At 54.6% G+C, this 16,520-nt stretch overlaps 1 protein-coding gene across 1 annotated transcript; it reads right to left on the bottom strand.

Moving 5' to 3' along the window:
- Positions 1–3,302: 3,302 nt before the first annotated feature.
- LOC115654068 (talin-1-like) lies at positions 3,303–9,563 on the bottom strand. Its single transcript, XM_030568002.1, has 5 exons — positions 9,545–9,563; positions 8,899–9,011; positions 8,280–8,462; positions 6,126–6,254; positions 3,303–4,463 (listed from the first exon to the last, which is right to left on the bottom strand). Exons 1-5 carry the CDS (start codon positions 9,561–9,563, stop codon positions 4,332–4,334), a joined length of 576 nt encoding a protein of 191 aa, XP_030423862.1. The 3' UTR covers positions 3,303–4,331.
- Between the last annotated feature and the right edge of the window lie 6,957 nt (positions 9,564–16,520).

Genomic DNA, 16,520 nt, shown 5'->3' with positions numbered 1-16,520 from the left:
GAGTCTGCTGCTCCATCCCCTGCTTCCTCGGCTGAGAGCAGCCAGCTGGGGGCTCCAGGGGCAGCACAGGCCCAGCTGCCTGACAGGGAGTGAAATTCTCCCTGTCAGGCAGGGAGTGTTGCTCACATCCATTCCAGTTAGGTGTGTGCGCCGCGCGTGCACGTTCGTCGGAAACTTTTTACCCTAGCAACTCCAGTGGGCCGGCAGGTCGCCCCCTGGAGTGGTGCCGCCATGGCGCTCAATATATACCCCTGCCGGCCCGCCCGCTCCTCAGTTCCTTCTTGCCGGCTACTCCGACAGAGCGGAAGGAGGGCGGGTGTGGAATGGATGTGAGCAACACATCTCGAAGAACAACAGTTACAAAGGTGAGTAACCGTCTTTTCTTCTTCGAGTGATTGCTCACATCCATTCCAGGTAGGTGATTCCCAAGCCTTACCTAGGCGGTGGGGTCGGAGTGAGAAGTAGCGGCATGGAGCACTGCGGATCCGAAGGCCGCGTCCTCTCTGGACTGCTGGACCAGGGCGTAATGGGAAGCAAAGGTGTGGACCGATGACCAGGTCGCTGCCCGACAGATTTCCTGGATGGGCACAGGGGCGAGGAAAGCCAGCGACGACGACTGCGCCCTGGTAGAGTGCGCAGTCACACGGCCCGTAGGAACGTGAGCCAAGTCATAGCAGGTCCTGATACAGGACGTTACCCACGAGGATAACCTCTGCGAGGAAATGGGAAGCCCCTTAATGCGGTCCGTTACTGCCACGAAAAGCTGGGGGGATTTGCGGAACGGTTTGGTCCTGTCCACATAAAACGCGAGAGCCCAACAGACATCAAGCGAGTGGAGTTGTTGCTCCCTGCGTGAAGAATGAGGTTTCGGGAAAAAAACAAGGAGGAAGATTTCGTGGTTGACGTGAAAGGCTGAGACCACCTTGGGGAGAAAGGCAGGGTGCGGTCTCAGCTGCACCTTATCTTTATGGAAGACCGTATACGGGGGATCTACCGTGAGAGCCCGGAGTTCCGACACCCGTCTAGCTGAGGTAATGGCTACTAGAAAGGCAGTCTTCCAAGAAAGATAGAGCAGGGAGCAAGTAGCTAACGGCTCAAAGGGGGGCCCCATGAGCCGAGACAACACCAAGTTAAGATCCCAGGTAGGGGCAGGGAGTCGGACGTTAGGGTATAGATGTTCCAGCCCCTTAAGGAATCTAGTCACCGTCGGGTGAGAGAAAATGGAGCGGCCATCCCCACCCGGGTGAAAGGTGGAGATAGCCGCCAGGTGGACCCGCAGGGACGATATCGCCAGGCCCTGTTGCTTAAGGGACCAAATATAGTCCAAAATATTGGCCACCGAAACTTCCATCGGGAGGAGACCCTTCTCCACGCACCAACAAGAGAAACGCTTCCACTTGGCCGAGTACGTCGCTCTGGTGGAAGGCTTCCTGCTGCCCAAGAGTACCTCCCGTACCGGGGTGGAGCAGCGCAACTCAGAACTGGTCAGCCACGCAGGAGCCACGCTGCTAGGTGCAGCGACTGGAGTTCCGGGTGACAGAGAGTTCCGTGGTCCTGGGGGATCAGGTCCGGGTGAAGGGGCAGGGGAAATGGGTCGGCTATGGCCAGGTCCAGCAACATGGGGTACCAATGTTGCCTGGGCCACGCCGGGGCTACCATGATCATGCGGGCCCTGTCCCTGCGCACCTTCAGAAGGACCTTGTGGACCAATGGGAACGGAGGGAACGCGTAGAACAAGTGGGTCGTCCACGGAATAAGGAAGGCGTCCGCTATAGACCCGGGTTCCCGGCCCTGAAAGGAGAAGAATGCCTGGCATTTCCTGTTCCCCCTGGACGCGAAGAGGTCCACGCGGGGACAACCCCACCTCTGGAAAATCGAGAGGGCGACGTCCGGGCGGAGGGACCATTCATGCGCGAGGAAGGATCTGCTCAGGCGGTCCGCCAGCGTGTTCCGTACTCCGGGGAGGAAGGAAGCCGTGAGGTGAATGGAGTGGGCTATACAAAAGTCCCAGAGTCGCATCGCCTCGTGACATAGGGGAGAGGATCTGGTGCCGCCCTGCTTGTTGATATAGTACATGGTCGTCGTGTTGTCGGTAAATACCGCGACACAACGACCCCGAAGCTGGTGACAGAACGTTTGACAAGCAAGGCGGACCGCTCTCAACTCCCGCATGTTGATGTGTAGCTCCACCTCCTGTGGAGACCACAGGCTCTGTGTCCTCAGGGTTCCCAGGTGGGCCCCCCAGCCGAGATCTGAGGCATCCGTAGAACAAGGAGAGCTAGGGACGTGGAGGACAGCTATGCCGCGCTCCACAGTTCCAACGACCGACACGGCGGTAAGAAGGAACTGAGGAGCGGGTGGGCCGGCAGGGATATATATTGGGCGCCATGCCGGCGCCACTCCAGGGGGCGACCTGCCGGCCCACTGGAGTTGCTAGGGTAAAAAGTTTCCGACGAACGTGCACGTGAGGCATGCACACCTAACTGGAATGGATGTGAGCAATCACTCGAAGAACCAAACAGTTGCTGCTGCTTCTGGTGGGCTCGAGACCCAGCTGAAGGTGTCAGGGGCAGGTGTTAATGCTGCTGCAGCCATCTGCTCAGTTCCCCAGGAGAAGTGTGTCATGGGGATGCTTGTGGGACCAGCCCACTCCTGCTGCCCTGCTCTCACCCTTAGGCCAGGCCTGTTCCCTGGGGCTGGCGCTGCCCAGCAGGCCTCACCCTCCCCATCACACCAAAGCCTGCTGGTACCCCTCACCCTGCTTCCCAGGGATCTCTCTGCCCTGGAGGACTTACTCCAGGCCAGTTCCCCGGGCCACTTCCCGCTCCTAGCTGCAGCTCCCCAGTTCAGTGACATCTGCACGTCACCCTTCACTTCCAGACTACTCTGAACTCTGCCCAGCTGCCTCCCTTCTCCAGTCATTGCAGATTGTCCGTGGTGTCCTGCCTCTGCTGGACCCACTGAGCTTTTCAGAGGGGAAGGTTTATAATAGGGCACATTGAGCACCAAAGAGTCTGAAAACTGCCACCCTCATGCTTTGGTTCTAAAAGACGTGGGGAAGGAGGGGGCCCCCAGCAGAGAGGAGTGTCCGGGAGAGGCCCCTGGGGTGTCTCACACAGGGAGGGAGCAGCTGCCCCCAGCCAGTGCCCCAGCAGGGAGGAGTGTCTGGGAGAGGCCCCTGGGGTCTCCCACACAGGAAGGGAGCAGCTGCCCCCAGCAGGGAGGAGTGTCTGGGAGAGGCCCCTGGGGTCTCCCCCGGCAGCCCAGGGAGAGCGGATGCAGCTGAGTTGTGGCCACTGATGTAGACCAAAGAAGCAGGAAAGCCAGTTTTATTGATGAAGAATCCTTTGCAAGGAGCCGTCCCGTTCCCCACCCCAGGAGTGGCAGGGCAGCCGCTTTCCCTTCATGTTTAACAGTGGAAGCTCAGTATCAAAATAAGAGGTGAGAGAAGCCTCAGCCAGTGCAGGGGGGGCAGGGGGTGAGGTTCAGGGTTCCAGAGCGGAGGAGGGGTGGGGGATGCAGGGCTCCGGGGCCCAAGGCAGGAGATGCTGGGGGAGGGGGTTAGTGGTGGGGGGAGCAGGCGAGTTCAATACTTCAGAAATTCAACACTACAAAAATACTGGAGCTCTTGGACGCACGATGCAGGCACTTGGGAACGAGGAGCAGCAGGGGGTGCTGGCTGGGGGCTGCTCCAGGGGCAGGCAGGTCCCTGCAGGTAGGAGACACAATGGGGCAGGGGGCAAACCTAGAGATTAACCCCTCGCACCCTGGAGCAGAGGCACTGGGCGACAGGGAAGGCGTAGCCAGCAGTAAGGCATCAGAGGTGAGGGTGGGTTGGTGAAAGAGTCACCAGGGAAGCAGTTTCTGTTCCCCCCATTGCACGACTGGCCCCAGGGCGGAGCCGGGTGAGAACCGTCTCCAAGCTTGAGGCCCAGAGACGTGGAACCCACAAAGGCACAAAGGAAAACACCTGAAAGGTGGGGGGGGGGGGGGAAGGGGCAGCCCCAGGCCCACAGGGCTCGAGGCAGCTGCATAGGTGAGCCCCAGCCCAGGCCTGCAGAGCGCCAGCCTTCTCGCACCCCACGGAGCAGAGTGTAGAAGCGTGTGCCTGTGGCGCGCTGGCTGCGCGGTGAAGCAGAGTTGCTGGTGCAGCACCTGCTGGGGGCAGCGGTAGGCAGTGTCAGATCAGTCCCCAGTGCGCTGGGCAGCAGGTGAGTCTGGGTGATCCAGGCAATCCCTGCTCAGGACAGGCCTGTATTAAATAGGAGGTGGCGGCAGCAGTCTCTGTGGTGAGAGGGGGTGGTCAGGCTCAGCTCATGACCACGCTCCCCTCAGTTCTGCCCCTCATCCCGCAGCTCTGAGGGCAGGAACTTGTACTGCTGCTGCCGGATCATGGCCAGCTTCTTCCGGGCCTCCTCCAGCTCCCGCTCCTTCCGCAGCATCTCCTCCTGTGCCGCAATGATCTGCCAGGGAGAGACTCAGGTGAGAGCCTGCCCTGCCCACGGGTTCTGAGGCCCTGCGAGCACCAGCCGGGGCTCACCCGCGGGTCCTGGGGCCCTGCGAGCACCAGCTGTGGCTCACCCGCGGGTCCTGGGGCCCTGCGAGCACCAGCCGGGGCCTGCCACCCCCAGGTTACAGACAGCTGGCGTCGGCCATGCTAGAGAGGTGTGAATATTGGCTCGCAGCTAACCAGCTCCAGCCGAGGGCAGCAGGCTGGACTCTTATTCCCTCATCCTGACCCTAGCGTCAGAGCCAGGGCTATGCAGTATTCCCAGGTTTACGCTGAACCTCTGACTCCCCCACCCATCCCCATGCATGGGGACAAACATACACTCCATGTCCCGGGCATCCTGTAAGGGCTGAGATGTGGGACTCTCCCTGCGGGCCCTGCAAAGCCGCCTCCTGGGCCGGGGGTCCCGCAGAGTTGGCCCTTGTTCTGTAGCTACCACAAATATCCAGCTACAACAGTCACTGCTAACACTCTGGCAGGGATAATAAACCTCATGCTCAGGGCCGGAGCCAAACTCGAATGGTCAGAGTCCAAGAGGAGGCTTGATGTGGGGCAGAATATCCTACTGCAGGCTTTTTGCACCCGCCTCTGAAGTGTCTGGTGCTGCTGCTCCAAGCACAACAGGACCACGGGCCACACCCTGTCTGGCACTTGATGTGACGAAGTGGGGCTGTTCTTAATGTTTCCCCTGAATACTGTGTGGGGGCCTCAGTTTCTGGCCGACCCTCTGTTGCCTGGCAACTAATGGCCAGGCCCTTCCTCCCCTGCAAGGGGATGCTAATGGTGTGGGAGACAAAGAAGTCAGGTGACCTCCTGGCCTGGGAAAGAGACAAAGGCCAGAGAGGAGGAGGGGCTGGAGAGTTTCAGTTTCGGGCTGGCTGGGGACGAGGACTGAAGTGCAGACGTGGGGGTCTGGCTCACTGCCCCCCAGAATGGACCCGGCCGAGGGGTCCGGTTCGCTGTACCTACAAGCTCTGTTATAGACCCTGTTCCTATCATCGAATAAACCTCTGTGTTACTGGCCGGCTGAGAGTCACGTCTGACTGTGAAGTGGGGGGGCAGGACACGGTGGCTTCCCCAGGACCCCGCTGGGGCGGGTTCACTGGGGGAAGCACACAGAGGGGCAGAGGATGCTGAATGCTCCAAGGAGAGACCCAGGAGGTGAAGCCGTGTGAGCATCTTGCCCTGGAGACAGTCTGCTCCAAGGGAGAGGAGGCTCCCCAGAGTCCTGCCTGGCTTTGTGGGGAGCAGTTCCAGAGCATCGCCTGGGGACTCCGTGACACTTGGCACTTCCTGTCCTGACATCCAATGCCACATCTCAACCCAGCCCCATTCTCAGCACAGCCCGGGGGTGCAGGCAGCGTCTCACCGCAGCAGAGAAGTTTCCAAGGGGGAAGGCAGAGGTTTGAGCAGCTCTTGGCCCTGAGGCTGCGAGGGAAGCACATTTTCTGGCGGTATCCACTTAACTGTGCAGCAGTGACACAGTTAAGGGATAAGGTAGAGTTGTCGTTAGGTTTCAGGGGCAACACTCCCTGGAAGGAAGGGGCATTTCCCCTGCTCAGCACTGCTGTTTCAAGCTGCCTGCAGCCTCCAGGCATGACCCCCTGCTCCTCACCTGCGCGATTCCCCCGACCATTTTCTCCTTCACCACCACCGTCTCATTCTCCTGGTCCTGGAAGGCGGCTGCTTTCTGGGCTGCCTTCACCAGGTGGTCTGATGCCCTCTTCACGGCGTTGCCAGCGGCCTGGGCAGAGAAAGGGAAGGTGGCACAGACTCAGCAAGGGGCGAGGTTCTGTCACCTGTGATTGGGTAGCCACCGCCCAGGATAGCCATAGCAGGGCTTACTGGGCTCCAGGGCTGGCAAGGGGACATGACGGGGGCCAAGGGCTGGTGGGGGCTCCAGGCCTCCATTAGGGTCAATAGGACCCATGCTGGTGGCTGAGAGGACGGGGGCAGCTGGTGGGATGTCGTGACTGCAGGGGGTAGAGGGAGGCCAGGCTGGGGACTCCCTGCAAGCGCAGGGCCAGGGCACAAGGTGGTGGCAGGGGGCTGCAGCCGTGAAGGTGACACTGCTCTCGTGCCCGCACCCTTGAGCTGTGGGTCATGTGGGTGCTGGGAGCTGCCAGGGATTCCTGTACGTGGTCAGCAGTGCAGAGGCAGCGGAAATGCTGCTCAGTGCCCAGGGAGGGAGGGACAGACCCAGAGCCCAAGCCAGGCAGAGCCGGGCCCGCAGTGGGGGCAGGACAGGACAAGACAAAGGCCTCTGTACTCTGGGAGCGGGCTGGGGTCACAGGGCTGCCAAGAAGGCCTCTGAGCCGGACAACAGGCACCCTGTGCCCCGGTGCCAGGGCCAAGGCGCCCCATAACTCCTCGTGCCCCGGTGCCAGGGCCCCGCCGCCCCTTCACTTGAGCGCCAGTGCCACGACCCCACCGCCCTTCAACTCCCCGTGCTCCAGCCCCAGGACCCGCTGCCCCTTAACTCCTCAAGCACCAGGGCCCCACTGCCCCTCAACTCCCCGTGCCCCAGCGTCACGGGCCCACTGCCCCTTAACTCCTGAAGCGCGAGCGCCAGGGCCCCGCTGCCCCTTAACTCCCCATGCCCCAGTGCCAGGGCTACGCCGCCTCTTAACTGCCCGTGCTCCAGCCCCAACGCCCTGCCACCCTTTTAACTCCTCGAGTGCCAGCGCCAGGACCCCGCCACCCCTCAACTCCTTGAGCACCAGCGCTAGGACCCCACTGCCCCTTAACTCCCCGTGCCCCAGGGCCAACGCCCCGCCGCCCCTTAACTCCCCGTGCCCCAGTGCCAAGGTCCCGCTGCCCCTTAACTCCTCGAGCGCCAGCGCCAGGACCCCACTGCCCCTTAACTCCCCGTGCCCCAGGGCCAACGCCCTGCCGCCCCTCAACTCCCTGAGTCCCAGCGCCAGGACCCCGCCGCCCCTTAACTCCCCGTGCCCCAGCGCCAAAGCTCCGCCGCCCCTTAACTCCTTGAGCACCAGTGCCTCGCTGCCCCTTAACTCCCCGTGCCTCAGCACTAATGCCCCACTGCCATTTAACTTCTCATGCGCCAGCACCGGGGCCCTGCCGCCCCTTAACTCCTTGTGCCCCATAGCCAGGAGCTGCCTATGAACAAGCCCCCCGGTAGCCTTGCAAGCGCCAGAGTCAGGGTTCTCACTCACCCTCCCCAGTAAACCCCTCACATGCCAGAGCCTGTCCCCTCTCCCTCACAGCTAAGAGTTTCAGTGCCACAGCCTGAGGGTTTGCACCCCTCCCCAAGTTAGCCTCCTATGCTTGCTGGAGCAGAAGTGCTCCCAATTCACCCAGTCATAATTAAACCTTAGGGCCCCAGTGTGGGGTAAAGCAGGCGTCTCCCCAGTGCTGGTAACCCTGGAGTCCGTGCCTTGGAGCAGGTGATCCGGCGCAGCCCGGGAAGGGAACTGTTCTCAGTTGCTGGCAGCAGCCTTGGGTTTGCTGCCCTGGGGGTGTTAATTCCCCCAGGATGAATCGTGCCTTATAAATACACGGGCAGGCCGGGTTACAGGGCGGCAGGGCTGATATTTCATACCCCACTCCAGGGGGGAGGCACAAGACCCTGACAGAGTGGGGAGCTCCATTCACCCCATAGCCTGGGGTGGGAAGGGCCCCGCCAGCACCAGGATGCCAGCCCTGCTTGGGATGCCCCATCCTGTGCTGTGCATGTGACCTAGCTCTGGAGAGCACCCCCTGCGGTCCCTAGGGGAGCCAGCCCCCCCAACCCAACCCAGGGACTCACCTGCAGCCGCTTCATGGACTCAGAGTCTTGGTCAGCTTTCACCTTACAGGCCACCAGGAGCTGTGCTGTGGAGGCAGCCACCTGCTTGGCGGAGGAGATGAGTTTCTCCTCGCTGGCATGGCCCTGCACTGCTGCGTTCGCAGCCTCACACAGGTTGTTGGTGGCAGCAGCCACCATGCGGGCCTGGCAGGGAGAAGGAGATGGGGTGAGTGAGGAGGGGCTTGGAAGGGCGAGGTCCTGGGGGAGGTGGGGAGAGCAAGGAAGGGTGCGGTCCTGCGGGGATGGGGCACATGGAAGGGCAGGGCACGTGGGGGGCAAGGTCCTGGGGAGGCACATGGAAGGGCAAGGCGGGGGGGGGAAGTGTGGAGGGGGCCAGGAAGGAAGGCGATGCCCAGGGTGGGGGGCAGAGGAGCGACCTCTGTGCCCTGCTGTAGCTGGTGTGAGGAAGGAAGGAAGGGAAGTGAGGGGCAGGATCTCACGGGAAGAGGCTCCCTACAGAGAGAAGGACAGTCCCTCCAGTCTCGGGGGGGAGTACATCAACCAGGGAGGAACCTTCCCCCCACCCTGGGGCAGGGCCTGGGCACAGTGACTCCGATTCTAAAGGGCCTTTGATACTCACAGCTGAAATGAGGCCCTGGGACCACTGGCCGTCGTCCACTGCATTGGCGGGGATAGCACCCACCTGCGGAAGCAAGGACAGGGTGAGTGAGCCCTGCTGTGCCTGGCCCCCCGCTCACCCTGGTAATGGCGCAGGACCCAGCGAGCGGCTGCAGGGAACATGTAGCCCTTCTCTGGCCCTGGCCCTGGTCCCAGGACCCCAAGGGCACGGCAGCCCTGGGTCTTGTCCTGCTCTCTAGAGCACCCAGCACCCACGGAGGGGTCTCTCTGCGGCAGGGCACTCCACAGCTGCCTGTCCCCTCCCACCGAGCAATGGGCCTGGACAGCGACTCAGAGCCAGACACTCCAAGGCCAGATGGGACCATTGTGAGCATCTTGTCTGATCTGGATACCACAGGGCCTAAGACCAGTCCGACCCCCCCTGCCTGGCACAGTGCCTAAGACCGGTCTGACCCCGTGCATGGCACAGGCCTCTTACAGGGCTTCCTTGGATTAATTTCTGCTTCAAGGCCAAGGCCAGGGCTTGAATGAGAGCAGATTCTTTAGAAAAACACCCAACCTTGATTTCAACAGTTTCCAGTGATGGAGAATCCACCACAACCTGGGGTAAGTTGTTCCAGTGGTAACTACCCACACCGGCACCTTACTGCTGACTTCTACTTCCATCCACTCAATCTTTTGTCTGCTAGACTGAAGAGCCCTTTGTGACACCCTGGCACTCCTTTATTCACCACTTTCAGATCATTAGGACATGTTTTGCACAAACTATGCCTTGTGAGGTATCATTCTAAAAGCCTTGATCTGCTAGACAGTAATATCTCATTGGATTGTATGTGCCATCATTGTATGTGAAGTTATGAAGTTTGGCTGTGTATGTGTTACTGAAACATGTTGTTAGGTTGAAAACACCCACAAGCAGCCTTTCAGGTATAACAGTAAAAACGCCAAACAATGTTAATGTCTTAAAGGTGAATGGTGTAAAAATATACTTAGGAAGGTCATAAAAGAATTTGAAGAACAGCTAGCCAACGACTTAATAAATAATAGCAAATTTTTTTTTAAGTGCATCAGAAGCAGAAAGCTGCTAAACAACCCGGGGGGCTACTGGATGATCAAGGTGCTAAAGGAGCACTCAAGGACGATAAGGCCATTGCGGAGAAGCTAAATTAATTCTTTGCATCGGTCTTCACGGCTGAGGATGTGAGGGAGATTCCCAAACCTGAGCCATTCTTTTTAGGTGAGAAATCTGAGGAACTGTCCCAGATTGAGGTGTCAGACAAGATTTTGGAACAAATCGATAAACTAAACAGTAATAAGTAGGGCTGTCGATTAATCGCAGTTAGCTCACATGATTAACTCAAAAAATTAATTGCGATTAAAAAATTTCTCTCGATTAATTGTACTTTTAATCGCACTGTTAAACAATAGAATACCAATAGCAATTTATTAAATAGTTTTGGATGTTTTTCTACATTTTCAAATATACTGATTTCAATTACAGCACGGCATACAAAGTGCACAGTGCTCACTTTATATTATTTTTATTACAAATATTTACACTGTAAAAATGATAAACAAGGAAATAGTATTTTTCAATTCACCTCCAAGTACTGTAGTGCAATCTCTTTATTGTGAACGTGCAACTTACAAATGTAGATTTTTTTGTGTTACGTAACTGCACTCAAAAAACTCAAAACAATGTAAAACTTCAGAACCTAAAGTCCAGTCAGTCCTACTTCTTGCTCAGCCAATTGCTAAGACAAATAAATTTGTTTAATGCTGCCCGCTTCCTATCTATGTCACCTGAAAGTGAGAACAGGCATTTGCATGGCACTTTTGTAGCTCGCATTGCAAGGTATTTACGTGCTAGATATGCTAAACATTTGTATGCCCCTTCATGTTTCAGCCACCATTCCAGAGGACATGCTTTCATGCTGATGACGCTCGTTAAAAAAATAATGCATTAATTAAATTTGTGACTGAACTCCTTGGGGGAGAATTGTATTTCTCCTGCTCTGTTTTACCCACATTCTGCCATATATTTCATGTTATAGGAGTCTCTGATGATGACCCAGCACATGTTGTTCATTTCAAGAACACTTTCGCTGCAAATCTGACAAAAGAACGTGAGATTTCTAAAGATAGCTACAGTCCTCGACCCAAGGTATAAGAATCTGAAGTGCCTTCCAAAATCTGAGAGGGACGAGGTGTGGAGCATGCTTTCAGAAGTCTTAAAAGAGCAACACTCTGAGGTGGAAACTACAGAACTGAACTGCCAAAAAAAGAAAATCAACCTTCTGCTGGTGGCATCTGACTCAGATGATGAAAATGGACATACGTCGGTCCGCACTGCTTTGGATCATTATCAAGCAGAATCCATCATAGACATAGATGCATGTCCTTTGGAAGGGTGGTAGAAGCATCAAGGGACATATGAATCCATAGTGCATCTGGCTCATAAATACCTTGTGATACTGGCTACAACAGTGCCATGCGAATGCCTGTTCTCATTTTCAGGTGACATTGTAAACAAGAAGCAGGCAGCATTATCTCCTGCAAATGTGAACAAACTTGTTTGTCTGAGCGACTGGCTGAATGAGAAGTAGGATGGAGTGGACTTGTAGGTGCTAAAGTTTTACATTGTTTTATTTTTGAATGCAGTTATTTTTTGTACATAATTCTACATTTGTAAGTTCAACTTTCACAATAAAGAGATTGCAGCACATTATTTTTATTAGGTAAATTGAAAAATGCTTTATCTTCTGTTTTTTATTGTGCAAATATTTGTAATTAAAAATAATAATATAAAGTGAGCACTGTACACTTTGCATTCTGTGTGGTAATTGAAATCAATATATTTGAAAATGTAGAAAACATCCAAAAATATATAAATGGTATTCTGTTATTCTTTAACAGTGCAATTAATAATGCAATTAACTGCAATTAATGTTTTTATCGAGATTAATTTTTTTAATCGCTTGACAGCTCTAGTAAGAAGTCACCAGGCCCAGGTGGTATCACCCAAGAGTTCTAAAGGAACTCAAATGTGAAACTGCAGAACTACTAAGTTAGTTTGTAACCTAACATTTAAATCAGCTTCTGTACCAGATGACTGGAGCATAGCTAATGTGACGACAATTTTTAAAAAGGGCTCCAGAGGTGATCCTGGCAATTACAGGCTGGAAAGCCTGATCTCAGTACTGAGCAAACTGGTTGAAACTATAGTAAAGAACAGATTTGTCAGAAACATAGATGAGCATAATTTGTTGGGGAAGAATCAACATGGTCTTTGTAAATGGAAATCATGCCTCACCAATCTACTAGAATTCTTTGAGGTGGGTCAACAAACATGTGGACAAGGGGGATCTTGTGGATATAGTGTACTTAGATTTTTGAAAAGCCTTTGACAAGGTCCCTCACCAAAGGCTCTTACGCAAAGTAAGCTGCCACGGCATAAGAGGGAAGGTTCTCTCATGGATTGGTAACCGGTTAAAAGACAGGAAACAAAGGGCAGGAATAAATGGTCAGTTTTCTGAATGGAGAGAGATAAATAGTGGTGTCCCCCAGGAGTCTGTACTTGGCCCAGTCCTATTCAGCATATTCATAAATTATCTGGAGAAAGAGGTAAACAGTGAGGTGGCAAAATTTATAGATGATACAAAACTACTCAAGATAGTTAAGACCCAGGCTGACTGCAAAGAGCTACCAAAGGATCTCACAAAACTGAGTGACTGGATAACAAAATGGCAGGTGAAATTCAGTTTTGATAAATGCAAAGTAATGCACATTGGAAAACATAATCCCAGCTCTACATATAAAACGAGGGGGTCTAAATTAGCTGTTACCACTCAAGAAAGATCTTGGAGTCCTTGTGGACAGTTCTCTGAAAACATCCACTCAGTGTGCAGCAGTAGCCAAAAAAAAACAAACAGAATGTTGGGAATCATTAAGAAAGTGATAGATAATAAGGCAGAAAATATCATATTGCCGCTATGTAAATCCCTGGTATGTGCACATCTTGAATACTATGTGCAGATGTGGCCACCCCATCCCCCAAAAAATACTGGAATTGGAAAAGGTTCAGAAAAGGGAAACAAAAATGATGAGGGATGTGGAATGGCTCCGTATGAGGAGAGATTAATAAAAAAGACGGTTACTCACCTTTGTAACTGTTGTTCTTCGAGATGTGTTGCTCATATCCATTCCAGTTAGGTGTGCGCGTGCTGCGTGCACGTTCGTCAGAAGATTTTTACCCAAGCAACACTCGGTGGGTCAGCTGGGCGCCTCCTGGAGTGGCACCGCCATGGCGCTGGATATATACCCCTGCCGACCCAACCGCCCTTCAGTTCCTTCTTGCTGGCTACTCCGACAGTGGGGAAGGAGGGCGGGTTTGGAATGGATATGAGCAACATATCTCGAAGAACAACAGTTACAAAGGTGGCAAAGAATCCTGTGGCACCTTATACAAAGGTGAGTAACCGTCTTTTCTTCTTCGAGTGCTTGCTCATATCGATTCCAATTAGGTGATTCCCAAGCCTTACCTAGGCGGTGGGGTCGGAGTGAGACGCTGCGGAACGCAAAACTGCTGCACCAAAGGCTGCATCGTCTCTGGACTGCTGAACCAATGCGTAGTGTAAGGCAAAGGTGTGAATGGAAGACCAGGTAGCAGGGCGACATATTTCCTGGATGCGAATGTGGGCCAGGAAAGCGGCAGATGAGGCTTGCGCCCAAGTAGAATGGGCGGTGAGGTGGCTAGCCGGAATGTGAGCCCATTCATAGCATGTTTGGATGCAGGATGTCACCCAAGATGAAATTAGTTGGGAAGAGACAGGAATGCCTTTCATCCGGTCTGCCATGACTACAAAGAGCTGGGGTGACCGTCAGAAGGGTTTGGTTCCCTCAATATAAAAGGCAAGAGCCCTGCCGACATCCAAGGTATGTAGTTTTGATCCCGAGGCGATGAATGCGGCTTCGAGAAAAAAACTGGGAGAAAGATGTCTTGATTAACATGAAAGGCAGATACCACCTTAGGGAGGAATGCCGGGTGTGGTTGCAGCTGTACCTTGTCCTTGTGGAATACCCTATATGGGGGATCCACAGTCAAAGCTAGAAGCTCTGATACTGGTCTTGCCGAGGTGATAGCGACAAGGAAGGCTGTCTTCCAGGAGAGGTACAGCAGCGAGCAGGTGGCTAGAGGCTCGAAAGGGGAACCCATGAGCTTGGCTACCACCAGGTTGAGATCCCAGGTAGGGGTCGGGCATCTGACTTGAGGGTACAACTGCTCCAATCCCTTAAGGAACCTGGAAACTATGGAGTGAGAAAAGATTGAGCTGCCACTTTCCCCTGGGTGGAAGGCTGAAATAGCTGCAAGATGCACCCTTATAGAAGAGACCACCAGGCCCTGCTCTTTGAGGGACCATAGGTAATCCAGGACAATGGGGACAGAAACCTGTCCGGGGATTAAGTTACTCTGAGCACACCAGTGGGAGAAACGCTTCCACTTGGCAAGATATGTTGACCTCATGGAAGGCTTCCTGCTGCCCAAGAGCACCTGTTGTACCAAGACGGAACAACGCAATTCCGACTGGCTCAACCACTTAGCAGCCATGCTGTCAGATGAAGGGATTGCAGGTCCGGATGTCCTGTGTTATGAGGTCCGGCCAGAGTGGCAGGGGGATCGGGTCTGCCATGGAGAGGTTGAACAACAGGGTGTACCAACGCTGTCTCGGCCATGCTGGAGCAATGAGGATCAGGTGGGCTCTGTCCCTGCGGAGCTTGAGTAAGACTCTGTGGACGAGCGAAAACGGTGGGAAGGCATAAAGTAGGTGCCTCTTCCACGGAATCAGGAATGTGTTTGAGAGGAAGCCCAGGGAGTGTCCTTGGAAGGAGCAGAACATCAGGCATTTCCTGTTCTCTTGAGAGGCAAAGAGGTCTATGTGGGGAAAGCCCCACCTCCAGAAAACAGAATGGATAACGTCCGGGCGTATCAACAACTTGTGAGACAGGAAGGACCTGCTGAGGTGATCTGCCAGAGTGTTCTGGACTCCTGGGAGAAAAGATGCTACCAAATCAATAGAGTGGGCTATGCAAAATTCCCAGAGGCGGATGGCTTCTTGACAGAGGAGGGAGGAGCGTGCTTCACCCTGCCTGTTTATGTAAAACATGGCCATTGTGTTGTCCGTGAACACTGATGCACAACAGCCTTGTAGATGGTCCCGAAACACCTGGCATGGTAGACGGACTGCTCTCAGTTCCCTCACGTTGATGTGCAGGGACAGCTCTTGGGGCGACCAGAGGCCTTGAGTGTGACGACTCCCGAGATGGGCACCCCAACCCAGAGATGACGCGTCTGTGGTTAGGGCTACCGAGGGTTGTGGTGGGTGGAATGGCATCCCTGAGCAGACCAGAGAGGGGTCTAGCCACCAAGTGAGGGAGTCAAGAACCTTCCTGGGGATAGGGAGCACCAAATCCAGACTGTCTCTGTGTGGACGGTATATTGAAGCCAGCCAGGTTTGAAAGGGACGGAGACGTAGTCTTGCGTACTTGGTCACGAAGGTGCAGGAGGCAATGTGACCTACTAGGTTGAGGCAAGACCGCACCGATGTTGTCGGAAAGGATTGAAGACTGTAAATTAATGAAGCCATTGTTTGAAAACGAGAATGGGGGAGGCAGACTCTGGCCAAACTAGAGTCCAGAATAGCTCCGATGAAGTCTATTCTCTGCGCAGGCGTGAGAGTAGACTTTTCTGAGTTGATCAAGAGACCCAAGCTCCCGAAGAGGTCTCTGACGATGCACAGGTCCTGCGATACTTGTGACCGAGAAGTCCCTCGAATAAGCCAATCGTCAAGATACGGGAAGACGTGTACTCGACGACGCCTGAGGGAGGTGACTACTACAGCCATGCATTTGGTGAAGACCCTTGGAGCTGTAGAAAGGCCAAAGGGAAGAACCGTGAACTGAAAGTGTTGGTGGTTGACCACAAAATGGAGGTACCTTCTGTGTGGCGGATAAATGGCAATGTGGAAATAAGCGTTTTTAATGTCGAGGGTGGCATACCAGTCTCCCGGATCCAGGGATGGGATGATGGTCCCCAGGGATACCATGCGGAACTTCAACTTTATCAGGAATTTGTTGAGTTCTTGCAGGTCTAGGATTGGTCGTAGACCTCCCTTTGCCTTAGGGATTAAAAAGTAGTGGGAATAGAACCCCTTGCCCCTCATGTCTTTTGGCACCTCCAGCTTTAGGAGCGACTGGACCTCTTGCCAGAGGAATTGCTCGTGAGAAGGGTCCCCGAAGAGGGATGGGTAGGGAGGGTGGGATTGAAACAAATTGTGGATGGTATCCCGTTTCCACCGTGTGAAGGACCCAACAATCGGAGGTTAGCTGGGACCAGGCAGGGAGGAAATGGGAGAGGCGGTTGAAAAAGGAGGGAGAAGGATCCGGTAGGATAACTGGTGGGCCGTCCTCGGGAGTCCCATCAAAAGTTTTGCTTAGGCCCTGCTGGTGGTTTAGGAGGCACTTGACTTTGGGATCCTTGAGGGCCAGACTGTCTCTGCCGATTTCCCCTGCCACGCCTTCTGGTAGCCTCCTGACGTGGCCTAGTCTGGTTGTACGAGCGGTATG

Source organism: Gopherus evgoodei, chromosome 6, assembly GCF_007399415.2.
Source record: "Gopherus evgoodei ecotype Sinaloan lineage chromosome 6, rGopEvg1_v1.p, whole genome shotgun sequence".
In the NCBI taxonomy this organism is placed as follows: Eukaryota; Metazoa; Chordata; order Testudines; family Testudinidae; genus Gopherus; species Gopherus evgoodei.
Note: the sequence above shows the minus strand (reverse complement) of the source record. Positions and strands in the feature narration are given on the sequence as shown.